Here is a 23,152-nt window from a genome sequence, read left to right on the forward strand (position 1 = left end):
GATTGAGTGGGAGGGGCTGAGGGTGCTACACCAACACAGGAGAGGCTTTGGGTCCAGGGCTCACTCAGTCACACCCTCTCCCCTTCCCTGTCCCCCCTCTACGAGGAATGGGCCCAATGGGTCCACTTGGTCTAGTCAGAATAAAAATTGCTATACGGTACAAGATAAATTACGATGCAGAGAAACATTGACTGGTGGGTGGAGAAACAACAAAAACGGAAATCAGGGGAGATTAACTTTTTTATCTGCCGTTCAAATGATTATATAATTGTATCAGCAGATAACAAGTCCTCTGACATTTTAAATGTTACAATACCTGTTTTTAAATATGCCAAGTTTAAATATTAAGATGGCTGATAAAATCATACACTGTTGCATAAATAACTTTTTCAGTTAATCCTGGACAGTAAATTTAAAGCTGCGATTTCACATTCAGTCATTTTTACATGAAAATCTGAATTTGACACATTTTCATCATTTCTCTTTGCATTCCCGATTCTCAACATGCTCAACTTTGCAAGCGCCCCTTATGGACAACTATTTGCATACCTTGGGTATGCAGCAAAGAATTACACCGTGACTTGTCACATGTGACAATAAAGTATTCAATTCAACATATTTGCAAATAAATCTGATGTTCAAGATCTTTCTTTCATGAGGTGCGAACTTGTTGACAAAGCCAGCATTTATTGCCCGGCCTTAGATGTCCTTCGATTGATGGCTTGCCCATCCACTTCGGAGGACCGGTTTAAAAATTAAGCACATTCCCATGGTCCGAGTCTAGTGCAGTCTGGATTACGTACATCTGGCATTTCCTTCCATAAAACGATTGCAAAATTAATTCATTTAATCACAATCCAAAGGTTTTATGATCAGGTACATTTCATTTCCTGAATTCAAATTCCCATCTGCTAAAGTCTCCAGATCATTTGTGCAGGTGTCTGGATTACCAATCCGGTAACATCACCACAAAGCTTCTATAATCTTGGAGCTCAGATCCACAGAACATTGTGAATGGGGGACATTTCTGACACCGCTCAACAATTAAAGTTTGGGTGACCTTCTGGCCATTGAAGAGAGATGAGAAAGACCAAGGAGATGCCTTGCCATTGGCCTGCTTTATATCCAGTGAAGCTTTCTATCCACCGTACAGTTTTCGCAGATAGTCTATTGAGCTCAAACCCAGTGGAAAAGACACAAAATCCACAATAATGCTGAATTATTAAATATTTATCCAGATCAGTTGTGGGAACTGTAGGAATATCAGCACAAAGCAGTACTCCCCAGACTGAAGTTTGGTCCACATTGTGATCAACAAAGGCAACAACAGCAAAGTTTAACGCCGGCCGTCACTTGTGCAGTTGCTGGTGTCTGAGCAAGTTGTTCGACTGAGTGAATCTCTTCCCACAATCACAGCAGGTAAATGGTCTCTCTCCAGTGTGAACCCGGCGGTGTGTGCGAACATCTTTCTTGCTTTTAAACCTCTTCTCACAGGTGGTGCATTTATAAGGTCGTTCGTCAGTGTGAACAAGCTGATGCTCGGTGAGATGCGACGATTGCGTGAACCCCTTCCCGCACGCGCCGCAGGTGAATGGACGCTCTCCGGTGTGAACTCGCTGGTGCGTCAAAAGGTCAGAAGAGTCAGTGAATCCCTTCCCACACTCGGTGCAGATGAAGGGCCTCTCCCCGGTGTGAACTCGATGGTGTCTCAGAAGGTGGGATGAACGAGTGAATCTCTTCCCACACATGGAGCAGATGAATGGCCTCTCCCCAGTGTGAACCCGCTGATGTTTACGGAGATGTTTTTTGCTTTTGAAGCTCTTTTCACAGTCGGAACATTTGAAAGGCCGGTCATCAGTGTGAACGTGTTGGTGTGTCAAAAGGTGAGACGAACAAGTGAATCGTTTTCCACACAAGGGGCAAATAAACGGCCTCTCTCCAGTGTGAGTGCGTACATGGGTCAGTAGATCCTTTTTGCTTTTAAAGCTCTTCTCGCAGTCCGTGCATTTAAATGGCCTCTCGTCAGTGTGAACAAGCTGATGCGTCAGAAGGTGGGATGACTGAGTGAATCCCTTCCCACAGATAGCGCAGGCGAATGGTCTCTCACCGGTGTGAGTGCGTTGGTGTATCAGCAGATCTTTGGTGCTTTTAAAGCTCTTCTCACAGATGGAACATTTGAAAGGTCTCTCGTCGGTGTGAACTCGCTGGTGTGTCACGAGGTTTGACAATGCGTTGAACCCCTTCCCACACTGGAAGCAGGTGAACGGCCTTTCTCCAGTGTGAACCCGCTGGTGCGTATGAAGGCTGGATGACTGGGTGAATCCCTTGCTGCACACGGAGCAGGTGAACGGCCTCTCCCCGGTGTGGCTGCGCCGATGGGTTTCCAGTTCAGATGGGTAACTGAATCCCTTCCCGCAGTCCCCACATTTCCACGGTCTCTCCGTGGCACGGGGGACCTTGTGCCTCTCCAGGTTGGACAATCGGTTGAAGCCCCAGCAAGCACTGACAAAATATCTAGCTTCTCTTAAGTGAATGCCGTGCCGTTTTCCCTGTACAGCTTGTACACCGCGTACAAGCTAGTCACCGCTAGCTACTGGCAAATGTGCATCTCATTGTCGTTGCTGAACCACTGATTTTTGAAATCTTTTCTCAGACTTTCTCTTTCCAATTCAAATCTAGATGAATCACGTGACCCAATCAGATCTTGAGGTGGTGCTTATTTCAGGTTTCCAATGGTCAAATCCTCCCCTTAAAGAAAATTACATAAGACAATTAATGTACAGGTTGGAAATTCATAATACAGAACAGAACATTATTTCTTCCTTTAATTCCCCAAACTCCTAAGCTCCCATTCAACATACTTTTCCTTCATCTCACCCTCAACAGGTTTCTCTTAATTTGATTATCTCCCTCCCTGAAGGAGCTGACTGTACCTGGGAGTTGCATACTCACTAGTACCTCACCCTCTCCTCCTCTGATGGCACTGACAGTCACCAGTTCCCCTCTTTCTCCAATCCTGAAGCCTCCCCAGTTTCCGCCGATGGTCTCTCCGTGACAAATCTGCATTTTTCGTTGATGCAGACTTTCCCTGACTCTCCCATCTTCATCAAACCATTCAGCATTAATTATAGGTCCTTCAGTTTAGTGTGCCTGTGAAGTTCAGTGGAAAAAGATCCAATTACCATCAGATCCTGGGAATCCCTCGCCCATGATCGCTCAACGTAGAAGAGACTGGCACTGAGAACCTCACGTCCAAGTGTCAGGAACATAGTGTAAATGATATGAAGGACGTGCCACCTCCAATACTACAAATCGTCACTCACCAAGCACCAATCTCTTCTTCTCACGAGTCCTGGCAGCATCCTCAGTAACATTTTTTCTGTACTTTCATCTAGCTCATCACATTCTTCCCACAGCATGGGAACAAGACCACACTTAATTTTCTGTGGCCACACAATAAAATATGACATCCCAACTCTTGTACTCAATGCCCTCACCAATGAAGGCAAGCATGTTGTATACCTTCACCACCACCTGTGTCACCATTTTCAGAGAACAACATCCTTGTACCTCTACAAGACACAGAGTGCTGGAGTAGTGCATTGGTCAAACAGCATTTCAGAAGTACATGGATTGGTGACGTTTCAGGTAGGGACCCTTCTCCAGTATTCCATATTCTTCTGCCCTTCCATGTTCTCCCGAGATGCTGCCTGACCCGCTGAGCTACTGCGGCAGTAAACCAGCATCAGCAATACCTTTTACTCCAAGATCTCTCCATTCCACAACACCGTGGCTCCGTCATTCACTGTCTACATCCTGTAATAGTATAACTTCCCAAATGCATCATTTTCACTAGTCTGAATTAAATTCCATGTCGAACTGATAAACCCTGATCAATCCTTCCCTCTTAGTGAACATTAATCCTATTTCTCAGAACTCCCCTATCCCCCCACATAATTTTTCTACCACTTCTGCCAGACTCTTTGGCCAATAATTACTTGGTTCATTCTGACTGCCGTTTTTGAATAAAGGCACCATGTTTGTTATCCTCTAGTCATCTGGCACCTCTTCAGTGGCCAAAGAAAATGTTAAATATTTTATCAAGGCCAATGCAATCACTTTCCCTTGTCTTCCATTGCAGCCATGCAGCATGGAAACAAGCCCTTCTGCCCAAGTGGTCCATGTTAACCAAGACGCATCAATGGGCCCAGAACTGACCCAATCGTACACCACTGATTACAGGCCCACATTCTGAAGAAACAACCTTCCACCACTCTCTGCTTCCTACCATTAAGCCAATGCTGCATCCAGCTTAAAAAAAAAACAAAGTGCTGGAGTAACTCAGTAGGTCAGACAGCATCTCTGGAGAACATAGATGTGATGTTTTTGGGTCGGGATTCTTCAGACTAGCACTCTGGTTTTTTTTTGGTACCAGCACCGTGTTTTCTTTGCTGTAATAACATCTGCAGTTTGCTGTGTCTCTGTATGCAATTTGTTGTGTTTCTGTCTCCAGTTAGCTAGCTCTCCCTGGATGTTTCGTGATCTATTTTCCAGAGCAGCTGATCATGTTGGAACTTTATCAAAGGCCTCGCTGAAGTCCTCGCTACGTCTGCAACCCTGCCCTCGTTAACTTTCTCGGTTACCTCTTCAAAACAAAAAATAATTGAGTTCACGAGGCACGATTTCCCATTCACAAACCATGCTGACTATCCCTAATCAACCCCTAACTTTTCAAATGCACACATATCTTAACTCAGAGTCCTCTCCAGTAACTTGGCTACTACAGGTGTTAGGCCTATTATTCTATCACCCCGCCGGTGATATATTCCATTAAGCATTTAATAGTCAAGCAAAGATGATGGTTTTACATTTAGGTCCAATGGGAGTGAATATTTTACATTTAGGTCCAATGGGAGTGACCATTCAATGTGATCATGGCTGATCATTCTCAATCAGAAGGCAGGAACGGAGTACTGATTGAGAATGATCAGCCATGATCACATTGAATGGTGGTGCTGGCTCGAAGGGCCTACTCCTGTACCTATTGTCTATTGTCTATAATGCTCCCGAACGGAGACGCGACCTTTGTTTCTGTGTCGTGTCTCCGTTCCCGCTGCGGCCTACCACCGGCCATGCACCTGGGACTACCTGGGGCTCTGGTTCGCAGAGCCCACGGCCCGGACTCACCACCTGCGGCGCTGGCTGCCTGCGGATGCTGCGGGAGCGGCTGCGACTCGTCTCCGGAGGCTCCGGCGCGGGCCGCGTGGACGTCGGAAGCCCGCAGGCCCCTGGGTGGGGGCCGACATCGGGAGCTCCGGCAGAGGCAGAGGCAGCGTGTTCGCCCGCCCCGAATCGCGGGGCTTGGGTCGGCCCGCCGCGGACCTTTCACCGTCCGGCGCGGCCTGGAATAGGCCGTGCACCTTTCACCGTCCGGCGCGGCGCTCCAATGTCGGGAGCCCCGACCGCCCCGACGTGGCAAGTTCAACAGCCTGACCTCGGGAGAAGACGGCAGGGAAGAGAAAAGACATTTTGGCCTCCCATCACAGTGAGAAGGGACTGGAGGAGACTCACTGTGATGGATGTTTCTTTTTGTTTGGTGTTAGTGTATGATTGTATGTGTTATTGCCTTTTTATTGATTATTCTTATTGGTCTTAGTGTTTCAACTGCGGGTAATGTTTCATTTCACTACACATTTATGTGTATGTGACAAATAAACGACTATTGACTATTGACTCCAAATCCTTAGCAAATGCACAGAGTCTACCAGCCGCTTCAATTCTGGATATCCCTCCTTTGGAAAGGCATACTGAACTTGTAAGGAGTAGAGCATGGATGGACACTGAATTACCAAGATTTAATCTACAATAGACTGGAGATAAGAATATATTCCACCATGTTTGTGTGATTTTAAATATTAGCAAAAATCGGTAAATTAAAGAGAAACTATTTTGACCATCTCTAGCAGGAGTGTCAAACTCAATTTCAGTCACGGGCCGGAATGGACAAAATATGACTTCATGCGGCCCGAATTAGTACTGCACACGCGAACGCACGCACACGTGCTCCCACAGCATTCGTTGCCTTTATGTTTTCAACCTGCTCTCATGTGTCTCAGTCTCCGCTATGTACAAAGTACAAGTGTTTCACTTTACAAATTTTGTTTCTTATGAAGAAGATTGCCTAGCAAGCATTCCTTTTATGATTGGTATCTAGGCACTAGATAGAGTGGATGTGGAAATAATGTCTCCAGTAATGGGAGAGTCTCGGACCAGAGGTCACATCATCAGAATAAAAGGTCATAGATTCAAAATGAAGATGAGGAGTAATGGGTGGTGAATCTGTGGAATTCATTCCTACAGACAGCGGTGGAGGCCAAGACATTGGGTATTTTTGAGGCAGAGATTGATAGGTCTTGAGTAGCTTACAAGGAGAAAGAATACAATAGAATATGGTTGAGAGAGAAAATAGATCAGCCATGGTTGAATGGCAAAGTAGACTTGATGGGCTAAATGGCCTAATTTTGTTCCCCACTGTCTCATAGTCTTCCTAGTGTTTATGTTTTGCCCACAATGGGTTGGCTGGGTGGTGAACAACCAAACAGCAGCTACCTAGCATTGTGAAAAATGGTCTGTCCATCATCTCACCTGAAGGCCCCACTCCCCATCCTTCTCTTTATGTCTTTCTTCCTTCTCCTCACAGCCACTCCCCTCACCTCTCATGCCCTTCTCTACCTTCACCTTCTCCCTCACCAGCCTTCTCCCTTTCCTCAACCTATCCCTTCTCTCATCCCCACTTCCTTCCTTCCAACTCCTCCCCCACTCCCCTCCCTTACTTCATCCTCTCTCTTTCCTTATTCATAAAATGCTGGAGTAACTCAGCAGGTCAGGCAGCATCTCAGGAGAGAAGGAATGCTTCTCTGACCTGCTGAGTTACTCCAGCATTTTGTGAATAATTACCTTCGATTTGTACCAGCATCTGCAGTTATTTTCTTATACTCTTTCCTTACCTCGTCCCTAAATCCCCTCCCCTCATCCCTAAACGCCATTCCTTCTCTCATCTGTTCCCTTCCTCACCCCCTCCTTCCCTACTTCCTTTTTGTTCCACCTACTCCCCCACTCCCCCCCCTCAACACCTTCACTTCCCTTCCTCATCCCTAAAAACCCTCCCTTCCCTCATATGATCCCCTACCCTTCCTTTACCATCACCTTCTCTCTTCTCTTCCCTTTTCCCGCATAACTACCAGCACGTCTTCATATCCCACCTAACCTTAACCCAAACCCAGAGCCCCCACCCTGGACAGCAACTCAGATTCTGGATCGCTGGCTGCGGCCCCATTCACAGTGCGGCGACTTCCCACCAGCCTCTATCCATGCACTCACCTGGGTCTCAGGTACACGGTGGCGGTCTCTGTGGCGGCAGCCCAGGCACTTCCCAACGCCGGCCCCTTCCTGCCCTCGTCACGGCATGGCCTGTCCCAGGAGAGAGAGCGGTGAGGGAGAGGGCGACAAGGGAGAATGGCAAGGGACAGAGAGCAGTGAGGGAGTGAGAGAGCGGCGAGGGAGAGTAGCTGCTGTACAGTTACATAATAAATGGTCGCAAATATACTTTTTTTCCTCCCAAATAGACAATAGACAATAGGTGCAGGAGGATGCCATTCAGCCCTTCGAGCCAGCACCGCCATTCCTGCCTTCTCCCCATACCCCCTGACTCCGCTATCCTTAAGAGCTCTATCGAGCTCTCTCTTGAATGCATTCAGAGAATTGGCCTCCACTGCCTTCTGAGGCAGAGAATTCCACCGATTTACAACTCTCTGACTGAAAACGTTTTTCCTCATCTCAGTTCTAAATGGCCTACCCCTTATTCTTAAACTGTGGCCCCTTGTTCTGGACTCCCCCAACATTGGGAACATGTTTCCTGCCTCTAACGTGTCCAACCCCTTAATAATCTTATATGTTTCGATAAGATCTCCTCTCATCCTTCTAAATTCCAGTGTATACACTAGTCGCTCCCGTCTTTCAACATATGATAGTCCCGCCATTCCGGGAATTGACCAAGTAAACCTACGCTGCACGCCCTCAATAGCAACAATATCCTTCCTCAAATTTGGAGACCAAAACTGCACACAGTACTCCAGGTGCGGTCTCACTAGGGCCCTGTACAACTGCAGAAGGACCTCTTTGCTCCTACACTCAACTCCTCTTGTTATGAAGGCCAACATTCCATTGGCTTTCTTCACTGCCTGCTGTACCTGCAGGCTTCCTTTCAGTGACTGATGCACTGGAGGATATAGGCCGCGGGTTTTTCTCCGCCCGGCGGGGGCTTCAATGTCGGGAGCCACGACCGCCCCGACGTGGCAAGTTCAACAGCCTGACCGCGGGAGAAGACGGCAGGGGAAGAGAAAAGACATTCTGGCCTTCCATCACAGTGAGGAGGGACTGGAGGAGACTCACTGTGATGGATGTTTCTTTTGTTTGGTGTTAGGTTATGATTGTATGTGTTATTGCATTTTTATTGATTATTCTTATTGGTCTTATTGTTGAACTGCGGGTAATGTTTCATTTCACTACACATTTATGTGAATGTTACAAATAAACGACTAGTGATATTGACTATTGACTAGGACACCCAGATCTCGTTGTATGTCCACTGTTCATAACTTGACACCATTCAGATAATACTCTGCCTTGGGCCGTGGGCCGGATAGGACCACTTTCATCCCGTGGGCTGGATTGGACCACTTTTCGGGCCGGATGCAGCCCAGTAGTTTGACACCCCTGATCTATAGAGTTAAGGCCGAGGACATATTCTAAAAAGAGCCAAGAAGCTAGGAAACATTTAAACAAAGTTGAAAGAAACTACAAATCATTTTTGCATTGTGCATTTGATGCAAATCTTAATTTTAAATTGGACACTGGGAAAGGTGCAGACCCAGGACTTTTAAAGGGATACTGGACCAAGTGGATCCGTTGGACCCAAACCTCTCCTGCTTTGGTGCAGCACCCTCTCCACCCCCACTCCCCCCTCCCCTCTCCCCTCTCTTTGTCCCACTCCCTCCCCTCTTCCCTCTCCTTCCACTCCCCCCTTCCTCCTTCCGCTCCCCCCTCCCTCGCCTCCCCTTTACCCTCCCCCCCACTCCATCTCCTTATCCCCCTCCTCCCTCCCCTCCCCTCTTCCCCTCCCTCCCTCCCCCTTCCTCTCCTCTCTTCCCCCCCCCATCCCCCTCATCCGTCATCCCCCTCCTCCATTCCCCCTTCCCTCCCTCACTCCTCTGTACACTGGATCGGCCTGTTGCAAAGGAACCATAAGGCATTGCAGGGCTGGATCTTTCGCACCTCAATTGGTGCATGATGTCTCTGTGCTCAAAAACCTCGTCAACATTAAATCCTGGCTGCTAAACACGTTAACGCTCCCTCCAATTTCTAGACTGACATTTCTGTCCTGGGCCTCCTCCACTGTCAGAGTGAAAATGAGAAGGAACAGCACCTCATATTTGACTTGGGGAGTTTACAGCCCAGCTGTACAAATATCGATTTTTCTATCTTCATGTATTCCTTGCTTTCCCTCCCCCACCCTAGTCCCCTGACTAGTTTCACAGTTCTCCTGATTAAATTTTACTGATGGTATCCCTCATTGTCACCTTCCCCTCAGATAACAATGAACCATTCCACATTTCCTTGATCATCATGAGTCTGAAGAAGGGCCTCGACCTGAAATGCCACCTATTCCTTTTCTTCACAGATGCTGCCTGACCCGCTGAGTTACTCCAGCTTTTTGCATCTATTGTCTGCTTTGATCTGTCTTGTCTCCCTCTCCCCGAATCTCAGTCTGAAGGGTTTCAACCCGAAACGTCACCCATTCCTTTTCTCCAGAGATGCTGCCTGACCCACTGAGTTACTCCAGCATTTTGTGTCGATCCATTTTGTGTCGATGCCTTGTGGTTCCTTTGCAACTGGACAATCCAGTGTACAGCTTGCTGCTTGAGCCTGGCAGTCTGGTGTAAATCAGTAACTGCATCCTACACTAAGGCACTGAGAGGGCAAGTGCAAGATGTTTTATTTTGGTACGTTTAACTGCAGAAAGACTTGCAGAGTAGAGTGTTGCAGAGCTGAGAGACTAGGGGCATGGGGAAATACTTCACTGAAATTGATGACATAGGTTGAGAGGGTGGTTAAGAAGTCATTTAGCACGCTTGCATTCAGTCAGGGCAAGAAACTGAGGTGTTATGTTGCAACTGTACAAGTTGTTGGTGAGACTATAGAATCAGATCAGAATAACCTTTATTGTCATCCAAAAAAACAAGTCTTTTGGACAAAATTCCGTTACCCACAGTCCCACAATAAGAGTATTGTGTGGAGTTCTGGTTGCACTGATATGAGGTGATCATTAAGCTGGAAAGGTTAAACAAAACGTTCATGATATCACCAGAACTGGAGGGTTTCAGAACTGGAATGATCAGCCATGATGAGAATGATCAGCCATGATCACATTGAATGGCGGTGCTGGCTCGAAGGGCCGAATGGCCTACTCCTGCACCTATTGTCTATTGTCTATTGCCGCGGGGACTCCCATCCCCTTGCGGGGACTGTGCGGGTCGGTCGGGGACGAGCTGTCTGTCCGTGGGCGTGGGGAAGAGAGTGGAAGTTTTGTTGCCTCCATCACAGTGAAGGGGTGTTTGGAGTCACTGTGATGGACGTTTGTGTTTGGGTCATGTGTCTTGTGTTCTTTTTTTTTGTGTGACTGCTATGTAATTTCGTTCGGTACCTTGGTACCGAATGACAAATAAAGCTCTGTATTCTGTTTGAGCAATAAGAGGCTGGACAGAGGGTTGGGGGCGAGGCCGCCCCTCCCTGGGGCCCCGCCCACTTTATGTCCGTCACCAGCGATGGCCGCGCATGCGTCCCACTTCCTCTCCCCCGCAAATGGCGGCCGCTCATCAGCTCGGCCGGTCGATCCGACCGACACCCTCCACCCACAAAGACGCAGGAACCGCTGGCTCTTATTCCGCGCCCGAATCCCACACCAGACGTGGGATTCTTAGCTCACCCGTAACGTCAAATCCCTTGCTTCAGCCCTCCATTTCCCGGCCAGTCGCCCATCCACCGTTCCGCCTCAGCCTGTCTTTTCAGCAGCCGCAGTGCGCATGCTCCCTGCGCCTGCGTACTGGGCTGCTGCAGTTCAATGGAGCAGTTTCAGCCTCGCCCGGAATTCTGGGTAAAAGCAACGCCATTGATAGCGATACGTCAAGTGCTGAAGGGACCCAGTGGGCCAGGTCGCATCCGTGGAGGGAATGGACAGACCACGTTCCGGGTCGGAACCTTTCTTCAGGACCCAGCCGAAACGTCGCCAGTACATTCCCTCCATAGAAGGTGCCCGGCCCGCTGAGTTCCTTGTTTTTTTGCTCAAAATTGTAGCATTTGCAGTTATTTCTGTCACTGTTGAGAACAAAAGCAGTTTACAAATTGAATATTATCTTAAAATTGGATCCTTACTGTATATAAGATGTCAGAAGACCGTTTATTAATTCACTGCCAAATTCTAATGAATAACAATAAATATAGCAAAAACAAATTACTGGAAATCTTATATATTGTGCGTTACAGTGGTGCTCTCCCACAACTCCGCGACTTGGGTTCAACCACAGTCCTGTTTGTGTGGAGCTGTTGAATCAGGGTTGTACAGCACCTGAACAGCACCTTCAGCACAACTCTTCTCCGCTGACCAAGATGTCTATCTGAGCAAGTCTCATTTGTCTGTTTGCCCATTTGTCTCAATCTTTCCTATCCATGTACTAGTCCAAATGTATTTTAAATATTGTAATTTTACCCTTCCTCTGACAACTCCTTCCATACACCTACCACCCTCTGTATTGGGAAAAAAGTCCTCCTCAGGTTCTTTTGAATCGTACCTCTCTCTCCTGAAATCTGTGTCCTCCTTTTATAAACTCCAGTATCCTGTGAAAAGTGCCGTGACCATTCACACAATCACTACCCTCATCCTCCTCCACCCCAAGCAATAAAGTCCCAGAAAGTGGGTGATAATGGAATTACGGATGGTTCTATGGTAAAACGGTGAAAGATTGATATGACTGAAGGATCCACAGAGTAAATTTGCAGATGATACGAACCCTGGTGGAGTTGCAAATAGTGTGGAAGGATTTAGACTGAAGGGAGATATCAATGTTTTTGTAAAATGGTCTAAACAATAGAAGTTGAAATTTAATCCACTCAAAAGTGAGATGCTGCATCAATGAGAGCACCAATGAGGATAGGACATTTTTCAATATTGGTAGGATGTTTGTGAGTATGAAGGAATAGAAGGACTTTGGAGTATGTCCACAGATCATTGATGATGGCTGCACAGCCTGATAAGGTCTATAATGGCATTCATTAGTCAGCGCATTGAATATAAGAGTGGCAAGGTTATGCATCAATCTTATAAAAGCAGGTCAGACCTCAGCAGGAGTACTGTGTACTGTCTGGTCATCAAGATATGGGATGCATGTGATAGTGCTGGGAAGGGCAGAGCAGAGATTCCACAGGATGTTATAACAAGTACCTGCACATGCTGGTTTGCCAAAGAAAGACACACATTTCTGGAGTAACTTAGCGGGTCATGCTCTGGAGTAAATAGATAGGTGACGTCTAGGGTTAGAATCTTTCTTCAGGCTGATTGTGGGGGGGGGGGGGGGGGGGGGTGGGTGGATGCCAGGAAAAGAAAAGCTGGAAGAGAGGAGGTAAGAATGAAAGCTGGAAAACCTTCTCTCTTCCAGCCCCCCTCCCCTGCAATTAGTTTGAAAAAAGTCCCAACTCAAAATGTGACCTGTGGCTGACCCGCTGAGTTACTTCAGCACTTTGTGTCTTTTTGTGTAAACCAGTATCTGCAGTTCCTTGTTTGTACTTCTATACTGTCCCCACTACCCCTTTGCATTCTCTCACTAGGTGCAGTTTATTTTGGCTAATTAATGTCACAATGCTATGAGAAATCTGCTCACAAAGATCGAGCAAGGCCAACAGAGAATAACAAATGAACCTGGCTACAGAGGAAAAATTAATGGACAGCAAGGAAGAAAGTCAAAATAATTCCAACCAAAATCAATCATTTTCCAGAGCAAACAATTATTGTGATAGGAGATTATGGTAGATGTATTGCCATCAACTTGAAAAAGGAAAAATTTCAAAAAAGCATTTCTAAATTATTTATCGAATTAGACAATGCAACGATCTTCCGAAGCTCTTGCATGCAACCGATTGCTTGGCAGCTTGCCATTGGGAGCATATTGTTGCTATTAGTGTGCTGCCGGCAATGTTGTCTGATGGGAGGCTGTTAGCAGTGATGTGGAAGAACCTTGCACAGAGTGTCAAAGTTACTCCATCTGTTCACTGTGAATTTGTTAACGAAGTGTGTCAGAAAGTTTTGGAAATTGTACAGGTTGCCATGGCTGCAATCTAATTAAAGAGCTAAAGGAGAATAGATTTAGGAATAGAGTGTTCAGGCCTGTACATCGTGTTCTAGATTAGGAAAGGCCAGTAAAATGGCTGGTGATCCATGTGTGAGAAGATTGACTCAACTAGTTCAGCTCTATAATTTTAGACAATAGGTGCAGGAGTAGGCCATTCGGCCCTTTGAGCCATTCACCGTAATCACGGCTGATCATGCAAATCAGTACCCCGTTCTCCTCATATCCCCTGACTCTGCTATCTTTAAGAGATCTATCTAACTCTCTCTTGAACGCATCCAGAGGATTGGCCTCCACTGCCTTCTGAGGCAGAGAATTCCACAGCTTCACAACTCTCTGATTTTTCCCGGAGACTTCATAGAAGGATGTAAAACTATGACAGGTATTATGGGGTAAGCAATCATAACTCCTTTTCCAGATGGAAATATCAAATACTTGGAGTCATCGCTATATGGTGAAAGCGACAACCTTTAATGGAGATGCGCATAGCAAGTTTCTTTTACAAAATCATGATGAGTATACAGAACACCCTGCTGGGGTGGTGATAGAAGCAGGTACGATAGTGGCATTTAATAGACTTTTAGATAGGCACATGAATATGCAGGGTGTGAAAGTGCTATGGATTATGTGCACATAAGAGTTGGTCTTGGCATCTTGTTCAGCACAGACAATGTGGGCCGACTGGCCTGTCCTCTGCCGTACTGTTTTACCTTCTATGACTGAGGTGGTATTTGAACTCATTTTCCTCAGTCCAGGCCGCTGTTTATCAGTGAACTGAACCACAATGTAATTATTCTATTCTTCACACTAATCTTCCCAACTTGGCCAAAATCACATCTACACACCTGAGCCATATTCCAAAAGGCATCCTCTATGGAGAACTGACATCTGGGAGGGGAACCATCACCCGCCCCCAGCTACGTTACAAGGCTGTCTGCAAGAGAGATTTGAAGGGCGCTCGACATCGGTGTGCAGTCCTGGGAGAGCGTTGCAGCTGACCGTACGAGGTGGAGAGGTACCCTGAACCAAAATCTCAAAACAGGGGAAGAGAAACTGATGAACGCAGTGACAGACAAGCGGGCACGCAGAAAGGAGCGCGGCAACTTCAACAGACCAGAGACCTCACACAAATGTGACCTTTGCGACAGAGACTGCCACTCCCGCATTGGTCTCTTCAGCCACAAGCAACGCTGCTCTAGCCGAGGTGTGGAGCAAGCAGCCAACTAGGATGCATCACCCATGACTGAGGGGGCCTAAGAGAAGACACCAGAGTAGTCCATTTCATCCACTCAACAGTAAATAAACTTGATAGTACGAGTATCCCAATGTGTTTAATAACTTAAGCAAGAAACATAACAGGCACCTAATCAGTCTTTTTCCTCTCCCTTGTCTCTCGGTCTGAAGAAAGGTCTCAATCCGAAATGTCACTTCTTCCTTTGCTCCAGAGATGCTCCCTGACCCGATGAGTTACTCCAGCACTTTGTGTCTATCTTCAGTGTAAACCAGCATCTGCAAATATTTCCTACATACCAAATCAGTCTCATTGACCAAAAGTGCTTGGTTAATTATTTTTCTGAGTCCAAGTTCAGATTCAATAAACCAAGTCCTTCCACGCTTAAACACTTTATATAAGTTTGTTCTTTCTTGATTTTCCAAACTCCCCAAACCAGCTCACATTTCTCTTGGTCCCATTTTCTGTCCAATCTGCTTATCAGCACTCAGTCAATCAAAGGGAAGGGCCAGTCATTGCCTCTGTGTCAGAAGGAACTGCAGATCGTGGTTTAAACCGAAGATAGACACAAAAACTGAAGTAACCCAACGGGTCAGACAGGCTCCCTGGTGAAAAGGAATAGTTGATGTTTCGGGACGAGACTTCTTCAGACTGAAGAAGAAGACTTGGTGCTTGGTTCTTGATTCTTGGTCCTCCAAAATATTGCAAATGGAATTTAAACTGGAGATGGCGGAGTATGGACTTAAGCAAGAAGGGCTTCTTGCAGAAGAAGAGCTACCTTAAATTTAGTTGCATCTGGTTGAGTAATCCATGATTTAATTGTGCAAAGGAAGAATGAATTGCGATACACATCTGTTGTCTTGGTAGCTTGTATCTTGAATTGAATCGAATGTCCTCGTCTGCTCCTGATAGGTTTGGGTTGGGTGTAGATTTGGTAATCTATGTCGAGCTGACCGTTTAACATTTTGTCAAAACACGTCAAACGGTGGGCTTTGCAGCAGTCTGTTTTGGAGCGGTTCCACCCCAATGAATGTAGAATTTGGTGACACTCGCTTCTCTCTCATAGGTATTTGTAACAAATCGAGCTGCCTGTCTTTGGACACGTTCGATGGAGGCAGACTGAAGGGTCTCGACCCATTTTTTCCCCAAAAATGCTGTCTGACCTGCTGGGTTACTCCCAGCTTTTTGTGTCCATCTTCAGTGATAGCATCTCCTGGCCGAGCGGGGGCATTAGGTCCCGCCCACGCACTGTTGCGCCACCAATAACAGCGCGTACGCTCCCCCTCCCCCCCCCCCCCCCCCCCCCAACCACCACCTTCCCAGATGCTCACTGACCCGACACGAATGTCGCTGCTGCATAAGTGCAACGTTTGCAATCACTTATTTGTGTCTCGGGCATGAACCCGCGATCTGCAATTCCTCCTTGGCCTCCCACAGCATCAGCGCTTCCCTTCCTCTCCTACCAGATCTTCACCCCTCCGCTTTGATGGCCGCCATTCCGCCCTCTGCGGAAACCAAAGATACTTTGGCGCAAACCGAAGTCTCAATGCACGCCTGCGTGCTGCATTCCTATGGTCAATGATAGGGCACAATCAACCGCGCGCGGCATTCCGGGAATGGCGGAGGCCATTGAATACTTTAATTCAGAATTTCCAATTGGGATTTCAGTACAATTGACATGGATACATCAATAATTTAATGATAGATCGTGACTTCTGGTGCCATGACCTTTTGAATTTAATATCACGACTTTAACGTGGTACAGCGGTAGAATTGTTGCCTTACAGTGCCAGAGACCCAGGTCCATTCCTGACTACTGGTACTGTCTATGCTGAGCTTGTACGTCCTCCCTATGAATGGGTGGATTTTCACCGGGTGCTCCGGTTTCCTGCCACACTCGAAAGAGGCGCAGGTTTGCAGGTTAATCGGCGTCCGTAAATTGTCCACAGCGTGTAGGATAGAGGTGATCGCTGGTCGGCGCGGGCTCGGTGAGCCGAAGGGACATTTTCCACCCTGCACCTCGAAAGTAGTGGTGGTAGCAGATAAAGTCGACTTTGGAATTTGTAATTTACCAATGTCGTGGATAGGGATAAGGCAGTGTAATAGTGTTCTACGAGGTTGCTACGAGGATCACCGATACTTTCGTTTAGTTTAGAGAAAGAGCGCGGAAACCGGCACTTCGGCCAGCCGAGTCCGCACCGACCAGCGATCCCCGCACAATAGCACTATCCTACACGCACTGGGGACAATTTATACATACACCAAGCCAATTGTACGTCTTTGGAGTGTGGGAGGAAACCGAAAATCTCAGAGATAATACACGCGGTCAAGGGGAGAACGTACAAATACATACAGACAGCATCCGTAGTCGGGATCGAACCCGGGTCTCCGGCGCAATAAGGCTGGAACTATACCGCAGCGCCACCGTACTCGCAATTAAGAGTTAGCCCTGTTATACATGCAATTACATTCTTAAAGGAGTGCTGAAACTCAGATTTGTGTGGTGAACATGTTCCTCTATCATGCAAATTTTATTTTTTAGCCAAAAGCAAAAGATAGGTTTGAATCACTACCACAATTACATACAATCACCCTTTTTTATATTCTTGCTATTCTTGTCGATTAGGCAAAACAAATAATTTGATTACGTGGAACATTCGCGTACAATGCACAATGCTCTTGCTTAATTGCAACTAGTCAGAGTACATTATCCTTCTTTGCTGAGATTCTTGTTTCTGGATCTCTAACATGCTTTGTTCGAGTTTCTACAAGGGTAGGAATACCAAAAGGCTAGTGTTCTTTTCAGAGAGATACTGCAATCCTGATGATTAACTGGTTAATACTTTAAAATAACTTCGTCGATGACTTGTTATTGCAAGTTATCCTAATTATCCGATTATCCTAATTGTCCTATATTAATAAATTATATATATATATATATATATATATATATAATATATATATAATATATCCTAGGTATTTATTCACAAAGTGCTGGAGTAACTCAGCAGGTCGGGCAGCATCTCGGGAGAGAAGGAATGGGTGGCGTTTCGGGTCGAGACCCTTCTTCAGACTGATGTCAGGGGGGGGGCGGGACAAAGGAAGGATGTAGGTGGAGACAGGAAGATAGAGGGCGATCTGGGAAGGAGGAGGGGAAGAGAGGGACAGAGGAACTATCTAAAGTTGGAGAAGTCGATGTTCGTACCAAGGGGCTGCAAACTGCCCAGGCGAAATATGAGATGCTGTTCCTTCAATTTCCGGTGGGCCTCACTATGGCACTGGAGGAGGCCCATGAAAGAAAGGTCAGACTGGGAATGGGAGGGGGATTTGAAGCCACCGGGAGAACAGTTTGGTAAAAGCGGACCGAGCGCAGGTGTTCAGCGAAGCGATCGCCGTGCCTGCGCTTGGTTTCGCCGATGTAAATAAGTTGGCATCTAGAGCAGCAGATGCAATAGATGAGGTTGGATGAGGTGCAGGTGAACCTTTGTCTCACCTGGAAAGACTGTTTGGGTCCTTCGATGGAGTTGAGGGGGGAGGTAAAGGGACAGGTGTTGCATCTCGTGCGGTTGCAGGGGAAAGTGCCCGGGGTTGGGGTGGTTTGGGTAGGAAGGGACGAGTGGACCAGGGAGTTGCGGAGGGAATGGTCTCTGCAGAACGCAGAGATACACAATAGACAATAGACAATAGGTGCAGGAGTAGGCCATTCAGCCATTCGAGCCAGCACCGCCATTCAACGCGATCATGGCTGATCACTCTCAATCAGTACCCCGTTCCTGCCTTCTCCCCATACCCCCTCACTCCGCTATCCTTAAGAGCTCTATCCAGCTCTCTCTTGAAAGCATCCAACGAACTGGCCTCCACTGCCTTCTGAGGCAGAGAATTCCACACCTTTACCACTCTCTGACTGAAAAAGTTCTTCCTCATCTCTGTTCTAAATGGCCTACCCCTTATTCTTAAACTGTGGCCCCTTGTTCTGGACTCCCCAACATTGGGAACATGTTTACTGCCTCTAATGTGTCCAATCCCCTAATTATCTTATATGTTTCAATAAGATCCCCCCTCATCCATCTAAATTCCAGCGTATACAAGCCTAATTGCTCCAGCCTTTCAACATACGACTGTCCCGCCATTACGGGAATTAACCTAGTGAACCTACGCTGCACGCCCTCAATAGCAAGAATATCCTTCCTCAAATTTGGAGACCAAAACTGCACACAGTACTCCAGGTGCGGTCTCACCAGGGCCCGGTACAACTGTAGAAGGACCTCTTTGCTCCTATACTCAACTCCTCTTGTTATGAAGGCCAACATTCCATTGGCTTTCTTCACTGCCTGCTGTACCTGCATGCTTCCTTTCAGTGACTGATGCACTAGGACACCCAGATCTCGTTGAACATCCCCTCTTCCTAACTTGACACCATTCAGATAATAATCTGCCTTTCTATTCTTACTTCCAAAGTGAATAACCTCACACTTATTTACATTAAACTGCATCTGCCATGTATCCGCCCACTCACCCAACCTGTCCAAGTCACCCTGCAGCCTTATTGCATCTTCCTCACAATTCACACTACCCCCAGCTTAGTATCATCTGCAAATTTGCTAATGGTACTTTTAATCCCTTCATCTAAGTCATTAATGTATATCGTAAATAGCTGGGGTCCCAGCACCGAACCTTGCGGTACCCCACTGGTCACTGCCTGCCATTCCGAAAGGGACCCATTTATCCCCACTCTTTGCTTTCTGTCTGTCAACCAATTTTCTATCCATGTCAGTACCCTACCCCCAATACCATGTGCTCTAATTTTGCCCACTAATCTCCTATGTGGGACCTTGTCAAAGGCTCTCTGAAAGTCGAGGTACACCACATCCACTGACTCTCCCCTGTCAATTTTCCTAGTTACATCCTCAAAAAATTCCAGTAGATTTGTCAAGCATGATTTCCCCTTCGTAAATCCATGCTGACTTGGAATGATCCTGTTACTGCTATCCAAATGCTCAGCAATTTCGTCTTTTATAATTGACTCCAGCATCTTCCCCACCACTGATGTCAGACTAACTGGTCTATAATTACCCGTTTTCTCTCTCCCACCTTTCTTAAAAAGTGGGATAACATTTGCTGTCCTCCAATCCACAGGAACTGATCCTGAATCTATAGAACATTGAAAAATGATCTCCAATGCTTCCACTATTTCTAGAGCCACCTCCTTAAGTACCCTGGGATGCAGACCATCAGGCCCTGGGGATTTATCAGCCTTCAGTCCCATCAGTCTACCCAAAACCATTTCCTGCCTAATGTGGATTTCCTTCAGTTCCTCCATCACCCTAGGTTCTCCGGCCCCTAGAACATTTGGGAGATTGTGTGTATCTTCCTCAGTGAAGACAGATCCAAAGTAACGGTTTAACTCGTCTGCCATTTCTTTGTTCCCCATAATAAATTCCCCTGCTTCTGTCTTCAAGGGACCCACATTTGCCTTGACTATTTTTTTCCTCTTCACGTACCTAAAAAAACTTTTGCTATCCTCCTTTATATTATTGGCTAGTTTACCCTCGTACCTCATCTTTTCTCCCCGTATTGCCTTTTTAATTAACTTTTGTTGCTCTTTAAAAGAGTCCCAATCCTCTGTCTTCCCACTCTTCTTTGCTATGTTATACTTCCTCTCCTTAATTTTTATGCTGTCCTTGACTTCCCTTGTCAGCCACAGGTGTCTCTTACTCCCCTTAGAGTCTTTCCGCCTCTTTGGGATAAATTGATCCTGCAACCTCTGCATTATTCCCAGGAATACCTGCCATTGCTGTTCTACCGTGTTCCCTGCTAGGGCCTCCTTCCAGTCAATTTTGGCCAGCTCCTGCCTCATGCCTCTGTAATCCCCTTTGCTATTCTGTAATACTGACACTTCCGATTTTCCCTTCTGCCTTTCCATTTGTAGAGTAAAACTTATCATGTTGTGATCACTGCCTCCTAATGGCTCTTTTACCTCTAGTCCCCTTATCAGATCAGGATCATTACACAACACTAAATCCAGAATTGCCTTCTCCCTGGTAGGCTCCAGTACAAGCTGTTCTAAGAATCCATCTCGAAGGCACTCTACAAACTCTCTTTCCTGGGGTCCATTTCCAACCTGATTTTCCCAGTCTACCTGCATGTTGAAATCTCCCATAACCACCGTAGCATTACATTTGTGACACGCCAATTTTATCTCCTGATTCAACTTGCACCCTATGTCGAGGCTACTGTTTGGGGGCCGATAGATAACTCCCATTAGGGTCTTTTTACCCTTACAATTCCTCATTTCTATCCATACTGATTCAACATCTCCAGATTCTATGTCACCCCTTGCAAGGGAATGAATATCATTCCTTACCAGCAGAGCAACCCCACCCCCTCTGCCCACCTGTCTGTCTTTTCTATACGTTGTGTACCCCTGAATATTCAGTTCCCAGCCCTGGTCCTCTTGTAGCCATGTCTCAGTGATCCCTACAACATCATACTTGCCCATGACTAACTGAGCCTCAAGCTCATCCACTTTATTTTTTATACTACGCGCATTTAAGTACAGCACTTTAACTTCTGTATTTACCTCCCCTCTCACATCGGTCACAAATGGCCCTGCCCTTAAGCTCTTTTCCCTTCTAGAACTTCTGTTCCCATTCTTCCGAGAGTCTTCTGCAATATCTCCTGTATTCCCTTTAACCTCATCTTCATATTCACAATTTGTTAACCCCTCCTCCCCACTACTTAGTTTAAAGCCACAGGTGTCGCACTAGCAAACCTGCCTGCCAGAATGTTTGTCCCCCTGCTGTTAAGATGTAACCCGTCCCTTTTGTGCAAGTCACCCCTAGCCCAGAAGAGATCCCAGTGGTCCAGAAATCTAAATCCCTGCTCTCTGCACCAGCCCCTCAGCCATAAATTCATACCCTCTATCTCTCTGTTCCTGGCCTCACCAGCACGAGGTACCGGTAGCAGTCCAGAGATAACCACCTTCGACGTCCTACTTCTCAGTCTTTTTCCTAACTCTCTAAACTCCCGCTGTAGCACCTCCTTCCTCTTCCGCCCGACGTCATTCGTGCCCACGTGCACAACGACTTCAGGTTGATCGCCTTCCCTCACTAGGATTTTCTGAAGCCGGTCCGTGATGTGTTGAACCCTGGCACCAGGGAGGCAACAGACCATCCTCAAGTCCCTCCTGCTGCCACAGAATCTTCTGTCCGTCCCTCGGACGATGGAGTCACCCACCACTACGGCTCTTCCTGACTTCGGTCTCCCCTGTCGAGTATCCTTGCCAACAGGTCCGCCACTCGGACTGGAAACGTCTTCTGCCCCGACAGTTCCCAAGAGGGTATACTTATTTGCAATAGGCACAGCCACTGGGGTCTCCTGTAGTCCACGTCCACTCCCTCCTGAAACAGTCTCCCACCTTCGCTCGACCTGGACCCTTGGCGTGACAGCCTCACAATAGGTCCTGTCGAGGAAACTCTCGCATTCCCGGATGGCCCTGAGGTCATCCAACTGCCTCTCCAACTCCACCACACGTCCATTCAGGAGCTGCACCTGGACACAGTTCTTGCAGGTGTAGCTCCCAGAAGCTCCAGCGACGTCCCTATCTTCCCACATCCTGCAGGAAACACACTGCACCAACTTTTCCGCCATTACTTTGTGTCTATAAACAGTTCAGGCTTAAAACAATTGTAACCTCCTCACCTCAGCCTCCTCGCCGAAGACTCGCAGCTAAAGACTCGCACTCGCAGCCAAAGACTCGCACTCGCAGCCAAAGACTCGCACTCGCAGCCAAAGACTCGCACTCGCAGCCAAAGACTCGCACTCGCAGCCAAAGACGGGCACTTTTCTCACTGGGCACTTTTCTCACTGGGCGCTGCACCCGAACAGGGCTGCACCCTTTTGCAAGTCTTGCTTATATCACCAATTAAATTGCATGATTGTCCAATTTACCAGACTTCTCACTTAAATAATCAACCAATCTACGTATTATCTTCTAACTGACTTATTACACTGTAATTGCCACTCACTTACTTTCAGCCAACGGTGGTCCTCTCTCCAACTTCCCGACATTTACAGACTGATTAACAGTGCCCTATTGGCGCTCTTTTTAAACTGCCGTTCCTACGACTATTAGCAGGTACTTACTTTCAGCCAACGGTCGTCCTCTCTCCAACTTCCCGACCTTTACAGACTGATTAACAGTGCCCTATTGGCGCTCTTTTTAAACTGCCGTTCCTACCACCATTAGCAGGTGGGAGGGGATGGGAAGATATGGCCAGTGGTGGGGTCCCGTTGTAGGTGACGGAAATGTTGGCGGATAATTTGTTGGATCCGCTGGCTGGTGGGGTGGAAGGTGAGAACGAGGGGGATTCTGTCCTTGTTGCGAGTGGGGGGAGGGGGAGCAAGAGCGGAGTTTCGGGATGTAGAAGAGACCCTAGTGAGAGCCTCATCTATAATGGAGGAG

The 23,152-nt window shown here is 47.0% G+C and overlaps 1 protein-coding gene across 1 annotated transcript; it reads right to left on the reverse strand.

Moving 5' to 3' along the window:
* Window positions 1-232: 232 nt before the first annotated feature.
* On the reverse strand, window positions 233-3,269 carry LOC144600793 (uncharacterized). Its single transcript, XM_078412684.1, has 2 exons — window positions 3,183-3,269; window positions 233-2,576 (listed from the first exon to the last, which is right to left on the reverse strand). The coding sequence occupies exons 1-2, from the start codon at window positions 3,267-3,269 to the stop codon at window positions 1,350-1,352; spliced, it is 1,314 nt and encodes a 437-aa protein (XP_078268810.1). The 3' UTR covers window positions 233-1,349.
* Between the last annotated feature and the right edge of the window lie 19,883 nt (window positions 3,270-23,152).

This window comes from Rhinoraja longicauda, chromosome 16 (assembly GCF_053455715.1).
Source record: "Rhinoraja longicauda isolate Sanriku21f chromosome 16, sRhiLon1.1, whole genome shotgun sequence".
Classification (NCBI taxonomy): domain Eukaryota; kingdom Metazoa; phylum Chordata; class Chondrichthyes; order Rajiformes; family Arhynchobatidae; genus Rhinoraja; species Rhinoraja longicauda.